Here is a 12,163-nt window from a genome sequence, read left to right as displayed (position 1 = left end):
CCTTGGCCTCCCAAAGTGCTGGGATTACAGGCGTGAGCCACCATGTCCCATTTTTTTTTTGAGACAAAGTCTCACTCTGTTGCCCAAGCTGGAGTGCAGTGGCATGATCACAGTTTACTACAATCTGCACCCCCCTGGTTCAAGTGATTCTCCTGCCTCAGCCTCCTGAGTAGCTGGGATTACAAGCACCCACCACCACGCCTGGCTCATTTCTGTATTTTTAGTAGAGATGGGGTTTCATCATGTTGGCCAGGCTGATCTCAAACTACTGACCTCAGGTGATCGGCCCACCTCAGCCTCCCAAAATGCTGAGATTACAGGCTTGAGCCACTGGACTCGGATCAATTTTAGTTTATTTTCTTAAATAATGGCCTCAATATCTAATCAGCCAGTAAATAAATAAAAAGGTGCTCAATTTCATTAGTTGCCAATAAGTACGTCATGCACAATAAAAACCAGAAATCTTAAGTTTATAGCTTGATGAATTTTACATACGTACACAATGTATATAACCACCCAGACCAAGATACAGCCCATTTCTACCAGCTCAGAAAGTCCCTGCGTGCCCCTCCCCTCCTTGTCACCACTGCTCTGAATTCCAGCACCACAGCTTCATTTTGCCTCTTTTTGAACTTCATATAAATGGAATCATTAGCATGAACTCCTTTGGCTTAAAATACTATTTCTTTTTTTTTTTGAGACAGAGATTTGCTCTGTTGCCCAGGCTGGAGTGCAGTGATGCAATCTTGGCTCACTGCAAGCTCTGCCTCCCAGGTTCACGACATTCTCCTACCTCGGCCTCCCAAGTAGCTGGGACTACAGGTGCCCGCCACCACGCCCGGCTAATTTTTTGTTTTAGCAGAGACGGGGTTTCACTGTGGTAACCAGGATGGTCTCGATCTCCTGACCTCATGATCTGCTCACCTCGGCCTCCCTAAGTGCTGGGATTACAGGTGTGAGCCACCGGGCCCGGCGGCTTGACACACTATTTCTGAGGGACAGCCCCATGTTGTTTCATGCATCAGTAGCTTTTTTTTTTTGAGAGTCACTCTCGTTCTGTCATCCAGGCTGGAGTGCAGTGGTGCAATCTCGGCTCACTGCAACCTCCACCTCTCAGGTTCAAGCAATTCTCCTGTCTCAGCCTCCTGAGTAGCTGGGATTACAGGCATGCGCCACCATACCTGGCTAATTTTTATATTTTTAGTAGAGATGGGGTTTCACCATGTTGGCCAGGCTGATCTCAAACTCCTGACCTCAGGTGATCCACCCTTCTTGGCCTCCCAAAGTGCTGAGATTACCGGCGTGAGCCACCGTGCCTGTCAGCAGTTCTTTTTTTTAAATTACTAGGCATAATTTCATTGTATGAATATATCACAATGTGCTTATTTTCCTGTGGATGGACATTTGAGTTGCTTCCAGTTCTTGGCTTTTATGAATAAAGCTTGTGCTTCTAAATTTTAATCACCATTTACTCTATCAGATTCTCATGCTATAGGATGCTGAAAGTGGCTAAGAACCTACAACTGAAGGATGGGGTACCTTCCATGTTCTTCACCTTGGAGCCCTTCCCTGCCTGGTGGCCCTAGGGTCCTTCAGAAGTCATCAGCAGGATCTAAGAGGTGAATGGTCTTGTGTGGAGCTATTAGCCAAGAATAGAGGATCCTTCTGCTATTCTTTTCTACCTCCTTGTAGACTCCAGTACTCCCACATCGAACACACATTGGTAATACTTTTTTCAAGCGAAAAAATGACTAAGAGGGGTGACATTTACAATTTGACTGATTCATGCTATAGACCCTCCCATATCTACTCAGCATACAGAGATTTAACATCTCTGAAGACTAACACCTCCAGGAATAAAGGGTGAGGGAGGAGGGTGGGGGAGAAGGCAGCTCTTACTGGTACTTGAAGGGCAGCCGTCTGGATAGGGGTGGTGAGAGCGGTGAGGGCCGGGTTCTGGACCGCAGCCATAACAGGGCTGCCATCTGTCTTCAGCGTGGTCAAAACAAGGGAATCTGTCTTGATGATCTGAGGCTGGACCAGGACCTGGATGAAGAACGAAGAAAAGGAAAAGGATGATAGCATTATCCTTCTGTTATGCATTCCTTTCTTACTGCATAGACCTTCCAAGAAAGAATGAGAAATTATATAATTTTTATGACACTGAGAATAAAAAAACAAACAGGAAATCTCATACAGGCCATTTCAAAAGCCAGCTATTTTGTACAGTCTGAATACTGGGTTCAGGTGGAGAAAGGGGCTAGCTAATGAGGGTCCTGGCTTTTTTTTTTTTTTTTTTTTTTTTTTTTTTTTTTGCTGAGACAGGGTTGCTCTCTGTTGCCCAGGCTGGAGTGCAGTGGTGCAATCTCAGCTCACTGCAGCCTCGACCTCCCGGGCTCAAGTGATCCTGCTGCCTCAGCCTCCTGAGTAGCTGGGACTACAGGTGTGTGCCACCATGCCTGGCTAATTGTTTGTATTTTTTTGTAGAGACAAGGTTTCACCATGTTGCCCAGGCTGGTCCTGAACTCCTGGGTTCAAGAAATCCACCTGCCTCAGCCTCCCAAAGTGCTGAGATTACAGGCGTGAGCCATGGTGCCCAGCCAGGTCATGGGTTTTTAGGTTGAAAGACTTTCAAGAGGGTGGTGCCAGTGGCCCAGCAGGAGCAGAGCAGAGATGGGTAGGGTGGATGGCTGAGAGGAGAGGAAAGACTCAGGAAAGCCAGACACATGGCTGAGAAGCAAAAATAATAAACCTGATTTTTTTTAAGATAAATTACTTTGTTGGTAAGAAAATATAGGCCAGATGCAGTGGCTCATGCCTGTAATCCCAGCACTTGGGGAGACCAAGGCAGGTGGACCATGAGGTCAGGAGTTCGAGACCAGCCTGACCAACATGGTGAAACCCTGTCTCTACTAAAAATACAAAAATTAGCTGGGCGTGATGGCGCGTGCCTGTAATCCCAGCTACTTGGGAGGCTAAGGCAGGAGAATCGCTTGAACCCAGGAGGCGGAGGTTACACAGTGAGCTGAGATCATGCCACTGCACTCCAGCCTGGGCGACAGAGCAAGACTCTGTCTCAAAAAAAAAGAAAAAAGAAGATATAGTACACAATGATATACGACATAAAGACTTTTTTTGTGATTATAAAAATAATACACATCCCCCGGCTGGGCACAGTGGTTCACACCTGTAGTCCTAGCACTTTGGGAGGCCGCGATGCATGCACTGCTTGAGGCCAGGAGTTCAAAACCAGCCTGGCCAACCTGGAGAAACCCCGTCTCTACTAAAAATACAAAAAACTAGCCGGGCATGGTGGCAGGTGCTTGTAATCCCAGTTAATTGGGAGGCCAAGGCAGGAGAATCCCTTGAACCTGGTAGGTGGGGGTTGCAGGGAGCCAAGATCACGCCACTGCACTCCAACCTGGGCAACAAGAGCAAAACTCTGTCTCAAAAAAAAAAAAAAAAGTTAAAATAAATAAATAAATAAAAAATAATACATGCCCCCCCCAACCCAATATATGTTCGGGATCCACAGCAGAAAATATTAAAAACAGAAAATTATGAAAGCCAAGGGCAGTGGCTCACGTCCGTAATCCAGCACTTTGGGAGGCCGAGGTGGGTGGATCACGAGGTCAGAAGTTCAAGACCAGCCTGGCTAACATAGTGAAACCCCGTCTCTACTAAAAATATAAAAATTAGCCAGGTGTGGTGGCACATGCCTGTAGTCCCAGATACTCGGGAGGCTGAAGCAGCAGAACTGCTTGAACCCGGGAGGCGGAGGTTACAGCGAGCTGAGACCACGCCACTCCACTCCAGCTTGGGCAACAGAATGAGACTTCGTCTCAAAAAAACAAACAAAAAAAAACCCCACAAAACAAAACAAAACACAAAACTATGAAAAAGAAAATTATCTGGGAAATACCAATTTAGCACATTTCTTTCCAGTTTTATGCCCATTACATGTGTACATAAGTGACTGCACCAGCCTTTCCTGAGTGCCAGTGTCTATCTACAGATATGGGCTCAGCCAGGTCTCTATACACTGCTCACAGGTGCATCCTGGCGCCCTACAAGCTGCTTTGTGTACACTCTGGTTGGTCCTTCTTAGTATGTAGACCACATCTTCAACCAAGGACCAGTTAACAGCCCCAACCAGTGCCTCCTTGAATCCTTTCCAGCCACTTACCGGGACCTGCTGCACCTGTGGCGCAGCAACTGTCTGCACCGTAGCCGGGGCAAGGGTCTGCAGTGTGCCATTGGCCGTTTGTGTCAGCACCCGCTGGGCCTGTACTGTCTGCACCTGCTGCTGAATGGTGACCGGCTGTACCTGGGAGGATGTCACCAGGCTTTGGACTTGAGGCTGAAGGACTTGGGAGAAGAGGAGAAAAAAGGCACAGAGATGAGGAATGCATTCTGTCACTGCAGCTGCAGCAGAAACCTGAGGATGGAGTATCTCATAATGATTCCAACTCCCCACCTGCTGCTGAAGATGACGTGCGCAGCCATTTACAAGCTGGCTTAGACAACAAGAACATCCCATAAGGGCTGCATCAATTTCTGAGGGAACGAGTACAAATTGTTTTATTACTCTGGGTGCCAGGGTGGAGGAAAGGGAAGCTAATCGGCAAATGACTGCACCCAGCAAGGGAGTTAACAGATGTTGAGAATCAACAACTCCCTGGGGCTTCATTTTCTTCCATCCTTTCTGGACAGAAAGTGTACTTTGGGAGGACTGTCTCAGCTTTTTGCCTTTACATTCCCCCACCTGTCCCAATTCTTGAACTCCATTGAAGAACTGTAAGATTCTTTGAAATTCAAAGCAATACTAATCTTACCCAGGGCTCCCCACAGAGTCAGAGGGAAATATGATGAAAAGGCACTGGGATGCAGCACATCACAGAAAGAGCAAGCCCCTTTCAGTCATCCATTCCCTCAATACATACTGAGGGCCCAGCATGAGGCTTGCTACTTGAAGCTGCTGCACCTATATTAAAAGTCATATTCATTGCCATAGTGGATACTCAGATGTTTGCTCAATGCATAGTTCTCAACTGTGGCAGCTGAGATCTGGCTGCCGCCTAGCCAATTTCAAGCCTTATTCAAGTCTCCACCACTAGTTATCAGAATGGCCCTGTGTCTACTATGCTTGCTGGATTTTTTTTTTTCTTTTTAAGATGGGAGTCTCGCTCTGTTGCCCAGGCTGGAGTGCAGTGGCATGATCTCTGCTCACTGCAAGCTCTGCCACCCGGGTTCACGCCATTCTCTTGCCTCAGCCTCCTGAGTAGCTGGGACTACAGGTGCACGCTACCACACCCGGCTAATTTTTTCTATTTTTTAGTAGAGATGGGGTTTCACTGAGTTAGCCAGGATGGTCTCAATCTCCTGACCTCGTGATCCACCCGCCTCGGCCTCCCAAAGTGCTGGGATTACAGGAGTGAGCCACTGCGCCCGGCCGCTTGCTGGATTTTTTAACCAAGTATTTTTGAAACAGACACAATAGATATTAAGGTATTTGAAGCTGCAGAATGTGACATGCTCCTGTACCAGTTCTTATTGCCAGTTACCAGAAACTCATTCAGACAGGACCATATTGATATACCTGCCATTCCTGAAGAGGACAGAAATATTTACAGTGTCTGCAAACTGGCACATAAACATTGGAACCAACCAACCACTACCATTCTGACTTCTGAATCACCTTGAAAGCTAGTAGCTGCATTCTGGTATATCAAAGGCTGCTGGATGATCCTCGTCTGCGGAGCGGTGCTGAATGTTGGGGTGATCATTACCGTCTGTTGTTGCAGCTGAGCTTGAGGTTGAGGCTGGGGCTGGGGGCGGGGCTGAAGAACAGGAGTTGCCCTGGGTGTGGGGGGAACTGAGGTGGGAGAAACCTTGACCTGCAGGGTTGGAGCCTGTGGGGAGGCCGCCGAGGGAGAGAAGGAAGGTAATGTGACCTGGGTGAATGACCGCTGCATCAAAGGGTCCACAGCTCCGCTGCTGCTGCCCCTGCCATTGCTGCCGCTGCTGCTGCTGCTGCCGCCACTGCTGCTGCTGCTGCTACCACTACCACCACTGCCAGGAAAGGAGCTACACAGCTGTTCTGAAAACAAGTCAGGGAACTCTCCCACTTGATTACTGACAAATTGCAGCATCTCTGTGAACAAAAGAAAATGAGTAATTTTATTGCTATCCAAAAAGTTAACTTTCAAACTTGCTTAAGAAACTAAGGCATGAAAACCCAATGACTTTCCTAAGACCGTGGCAGAAATGGGTCAGGAAACCCTTACCTCTTTCTTGTGGGGATCATCTGGGCCAAGATGGCTGCCCAAGGTCCCAGGACAACAGGACAGGACTTTATCTGTTTGATGTTCTTTTCCCTCCTCACACTCACCTCCAGGCCCTTTCTCTCATTTTCTTTCTTTTTTTTTTTGAGACAGTCTCTCTCTCTGTCGCCCACACTGGATGGAGTGCAGTGGCGCGATCTTGTCTTACTGCAACCTCTGCCTCCTGGGTTCAAGCGATTCTCCTGCCCTCAGCCTCCCGAGTAGCTGGGACTACAGGCGCACGCCACCATGCTCGGCTAATTTTTGTAATTTTAGTAGAGACGGGGTTTCACCATATTGATAGGCGGGTCTCGAACTCCTGACCTTAGGTGATCCACCCACCTCAGCCTCCCAAAGTGCTGGGATTACAGGTGTGAGCCACCGCGCCCAGCCTCTCTCATTTTCCTGATTGTTTTGATCATAAAAGGAACTACCTTTGTACTAGATGGGTGCTGTTCTGTCGAAGGTACCAAGGGTCCTTTTTTACAGCTGGAAACACTGAGGCAGCGAGTAGGGAGTCACTGTCCTAAGGCTGTGAGTATAGCAGTCTTGGCTTGTGAGGCCACCTCCAATCCTAGCACTGCAGACCCAAACTTGCTCTAACCCCTTTCCTCCTCACCACAGGGAGGCTCTGGGCCTCCTCTCCAAGCTGAGTAAAACCCCGGGCACTGCTGGTATTCTTGGAAACACTCAGGGACAACCAAGTTGATGGCCCCTAAGTCATGGAGCTTCAGGGATGCAAAGAATGGAAAAACCATATATGAAGTCCAGGAGAGGAAAGTAACTTGGCCAAGGTCACACAGCTTGTCAGGGTACTGCTAGGATTAGAACCAGTTCTCTGCCTCCCAGCTTTGTGTTCTTCTACCACAACACAGTGCAGGTATGTTGCCAGGTCAGGACACAGCAAGCCTGCCCCGCCCTGAACTCCGTGCTTCCCAGGGCCCATAGCCCTTGTCTGGTTGTGCCCCTTTACTGTGGGCAAGGAGTGTTGGGTCCAAAGGGATTTGTCCACCTGGAGACCACGCTTCCCTTTCTAGATTATGTTCCAAGTAGCTGGGACCCTTAAATTCCCAGCCCAAAGGGTCTCAAGCCTACTTCCAGGGCCTCTTCCCTGGTCAATCTTCCCAAAGGCTTTTTCCAAAACCCAACTTAACCCACAACTACCCCCTCATCTCTCCTGACTCCCTTCTTTTTCATATGACTGGTCCCTATAGAAGTCAGGAGCCTCAGCTTTGTCCCAGATAGTTTCAGACCTATAATTCTCTACACTGTCCACACTCTTTTCTCTTTTCTCTCTCCAATACATTCCCAAGAAGCTACTGCTTGTTCTTGAACTATGGCCCCTCCTTTCCAAACCTTCAAGACCATATGATGCTCTGATTTAGACACCAAAACAACAAAAACCACCAGACCACCACTATAAAAAAAAAAAAAAAGACACCATCTCCATTCCCCCAAACCTCCACCAGGATGTCCTTCTCAGGTCTCTGATGCTGTGTGTGTGTGCTTTTTTTGGTGGGGTGGGGGCCTGGAGCCTGGGGTATGTTTGTATATCTGACAAACAGAAAGCTGCTGAGACCGGGTGTGGTGGCTCATGCCTGTAATCCCAGTGCATTGTGAGGCCAAGGTGGGAGGGTCACTCGAGGTCAGGAGTCTGAGAACAGCCTGGGCAACACAGCGAGACTCTGTCTCTCTTTTTTTTTTGAGACAGGGTATTGCTTTGTCACCCAGATTGGAGTGCAGTGTTGCAATTTCAGCTCACTGCAGCCTCCGCCTCCCAGGCTCAAGCGATCCTCCCACATCAGCCTCCTGAGTAGCTGGGACCACAGGTGTGCACCAACCATGCCCAGCTAATTTTTGTATTTTCTATAGAGACGAGATTTCACCATGTTGCCCAGGCTGGTCTCAAACTCCTGAAAAGCAGCCTCTCGGTTTGGCCTCCCAAAGTGCTGGGTCTACAGGCGTGAGCCAGGGCACCTAGCCAGATCCCTTCTCTGAACACAAAACAAACAAACAAACAAACAAACAATTAAAGATTTTTTCGGCCGGGCACGGTGACTCACGCCTATAATCCCAGCACTTTGGGAGGCCAAGGCGGGCGGATCACGAGGTCAGGAGATCGAGACCATCCTGGCTAACACGGTGAAACCCCGTCTCTACTAAAAATACAAAAAATTAGCTGGGCGTGGTGGTGGGCGCCTGTAGTCCCAGCTACTTGGGAGGCTGAGTCAGGAGAATGGAGTGAACCCGGGAGGCAGAGCTTGCAGTGAGCAGGGATCGTGCCACTGCACTCCATCCTGGGCAACAGAGCGAGACTCAAGTCTCAAAAAAAAAAAAATATATATATATATATATATTTTTTGATATTTTATATATATATATATTTTTAAGCTTGCAGGAGGATAGGAAAAATAAATCATAATTAAATGTAAATAGGCCAGGAGTGGTGGCTTATGCTTGTAATCCCAGCACTTTGGGAGGCCAAGGCAGGTGGATCACCTGAAGTCAGGAGTCCGAGACCAGCCTGACAAACATGGTGAAACCCTGTCTCCACTACAAAAATCAGCCAGGCATGGTGGTGGGTGCCTGTAATCCCAGCTACTCAGGAGGCTGAGGCAGGAGAATTGCTTGAACCCGGGAGGCGGAGGTTGCAGTGAGCCGAGATGATTGCGTCACTGCACTCCAGCCTAGGGAACAGAGCAAGACTCTGTCCCAAAAAATAAATAAATAAATAAATAAATAAATAAATAAATGTAAATAAATAAAAAAAGCTGCTGGGGCTTTCTAGTGTGGCCTCCATATGGGATAACTGGAGCTTTGCATTTCATTCTGGGCACCTTAAGTATTCAGTCAGTTAAACCTGCTGGGCAAAACAGCATCTCACCAGACTACATTCCTACATAGTGGTATTATTTACCAACACCTTGACACTAAGCTCTGTCCTCACTCAGCCTTGTGCGAGGGAGAAATGGGCAGATTGCTACAGATATTGCAACTTGTACTAACCAATTCCAATAATTCCTTGACATGATTAAACTAAGAAATGTCCTCAAATTCAGTACATTTAAACAAAACATAATTTAGTGCTGACACACTCCAAGTACAAGATTATAAAATGCTTTAAGAAAATGACTAAGAGAAATCTAAGAATTTGTTGAACCTTTTAGAATTCCCCAAAATCCCAACTCTATAAGAAATCAACACAGAGGGCTGTAACACAGAGCCAGAAAAATATCACACACTGGCCGACAGTTTCCATCCATGGAAAGCTAAGGAGGGCAGAAGGCCAGGGTGGCCTCATAGATGCGCACAGGCATTGGTGGTAGTCAGGCCTAGGAGTGAGTCTCTGGAGGCCCACCTAATCAGTGGTGTGAGTGTGGGCAAGTTACTTCTCTCTACGCCTTGGTTTCCTCACTACAAATGGCTGCTTTGAAAATACACACTTGGTCTCTTTGCCCTGAGGATTAGTAAGATAATTTATCCAAAGTGCTTGGTGAAGGGCAGACCCTTATGCAGGTCACTGTTAGTGGTACTTCCAGAGCACCCACTACACAGGCACGTGGGCGCACTGATCTCATTTTGTCAAGTACTCTTGAAACCCTGTTGTGGAGAAGATACGGGATGGTGTGGTGAAGTAACCTACAAAGGTCACAAAGCTTAGTTCACGAAGCGTAAGAGTGTGTAGGCAGATGGAATGAGACTACTTAAATTAAAATTAAAAAATCCCTTTCAACCCACACACAAAAAGCTCCAGTGGAGCCATCTCCAGTCAGCCAGGCAGCCGGGTACTGGGCTGAGTGGCACAGAGGGGCTGTTAAGATGAACATCTGCAGAAAGGAGTGATGGGAAGCTCCAGCAGGGCACGCAGAGCCTCTCCAGGACCCCATCTGGTCTGCGGTGCCAGGAAAGAGGAGGCCTGGAGAACCAGGGTGTAGCTGTGCTTTGTAACTCTGAGCCACACCCATGGGAATGCCCTAATGGCTCCTCACTGTTCCCTGCTCTGATCATTCACATTCTGTGATTACATAGGCTGTCATTTCCACAGAGAGCCATGAAACTCAGAAAAGGGAGGCCTGGGAGAAGGCACAAGTTTTATGGAGCTTTGAAAATGAAGCTCCAGTTCCTACGGCAGGCCACAGAGCTCAGGGCCAGAGACAGGCCTCCCACGAGCTAGGCTGGCACGCTCAAGCTCATCTCACTCCCCTGCTCCTGTTTTTAGCTGCTTTATAAACTTATAGCTAAGTTGCTTAACAAAGTAGGTGAGGCCCCAGGAAACTGTATCTGGGTTCTGGTCTCTAAAAGTAAGTAACCAAAATTAGAGGTTCCTGTTATCATCTGTGCATTGCAAGCAGCCCCATGACTCACAAAGAGACCCCGAGTTCATATATACTTTATGGAGCTTGTGGCTTGGAGGTAACACAAATATCACTTTGCTCAGCTCAGCCTTCAGCATCTACCTGAGAATGAGGTAACCTGAAATCTGGTTAAATTAATTCTGGTCAAGAATAAAGAATGTGAAGCCTCCAAATGGGGTTATAGTTTCTCCAAATGGGGTTATAGTTTCTCCAAATTACAGAATCAGTCAATAATCCTTTAATAGGTATTTGTTACCCAGCCTTATTAGGGGCTGGGAAACCTAGTTTACAAAGGTCATTTATTCTTACATTTTGTATTTATTATGCACCTTGTGTTAGACAATGTTTTTAATAATTTTTTTTTTTGAGACAAAGTCTCGCTCTGTTGCCCAGGTATGCAGCAGTGCAATCTCGGCTCACTGCAACCTCTGCCTCCTGGGTTCAAGTGATTCTTCTGCCTCAGCCTCCCAAGTAGCTGGGGCTACAGGCACACACCACCATGCCCTGCTGATTTTTGTATTTTTAGTAGAGACAGGGTTTCACCATGTTGGCCAGGCTGGTCTCGAACTCCTGACCTCAGATGATCTGCCTACCTCGGCCTCTCAAAGTGCTAGGATTACAGGTGTGAGCCACTGCGCCTGGCCCTGTTTTTAATAATTTGTTAAAATCATAAAAGTAATATATTCACTAAAGAAAAATTTAGAAAGCATATAAATGAAAGAACAAAAATAAAAATCATCCAGCAGTTCCACTATTCTTGAGTCATCCATTGTCAATTTTTTTTTTTTTTAATGGAGTCTTACTCAGTTGCCCAGGCTGGAGTGCAGTGGCGTGATCTTGGCTCACCACAACCTCCACATCCCAGGTTCAAGCAATTCTCCTGCCTCAGACTCCCGAGTAACTGGGATTACAGGTGCGTGCCACCATGCCCAGCTAATTTTTGTATTTTTAGTAGAGAGGGGGTTTCACCACAATGGACAGCTCGTCTCGAACTGCTGACCTTGTGATCCGCCTGCCTCGGCCTCCCAAAGTGCTGGGATTACAGGCGTGAGCCACAGTGCCCGGCCCATTGTCAATGTTTTAATGTGTGCCCTTCCAGATTTCTTCCTCTACGAGGCTTGCTTGCACACTTAAGCATGCACATGCATGCAAATGGTTTTACAAAAATGAGATCACACTGAACATGCTACTTTGCACCCCGTTCCCTTTGCTTAATAAAATATGAAGAACATTCAGAGTCAACCATTACAGACATATCATCATACTTTTCAGAGTCCCACAGTATCATTCTGTGTGCCATTGTACTGTACCAGTGTATTAAAATTTAACTTAATGATGAAAAATTGCTTTCAATTTTTCAGCATTATCTTTTTTTTATTTTTTTGGGACAGGGTCTTGCTCTCTTGCCCAGGCTGGAAGGCAGTGGTGGGGCTCAATGCAGCCTCTACCTCCCGTGCTTAAGCAATCCTCCCACCTCAGACTCCC

General features: G+C 47.3%; 1 protein-coding gene across 1 annotated transcript in view; it reads right to left on the bottom strand.

Annotated features, from left to right (window-relative positions):
• SREBF2 (sterol regulatory element binding transcription factor 2) overlaps nt 1–12,163 on the bottom strand; it is a 79,366-nt gene that overhangs the window by 34,047 nt on the left and 33,156 nt on the right. The window contains exons 2-4 of the mRNA XM_054469946.2: nt 5,699–6,154; nt 4,187–4,368; nt 1,900–2,046 (exon numbers count right to left, since the gene is read on the bottom strand). Coding sequence (XP_054325921.1) covers nt 1,900–2,046; nt 4,187–4,368; nt 5,699–6,154 — 785 coding nt within the window. The remainder of the gene's footprint in view (nt 1–1,899; nt 2,047–4,186; nt 4,369–5,698; nt 6,155–12,163) is intronic.

Source organism: Pongo pygmaeus, chromosome 23 (genome assembly GCF_028885625.2).
Source record: "Pongo pygmaeus isolate AG05252 chromosome 23, NHGRI_mPonPyg2-v2.0_pri, whole genome shotgun sequence".
Lineage (NCBI taxonomy): Eukaryota > Metazoa > Chordata > Mammalia > Primates > Hominidae > Pongo > Pongo pygmaeus.
The sequence above is the reverse complement of the archived record's forward strand: the minus strand, read 5'-3'. Positions and strand labels throughout refer to the sequence as shown.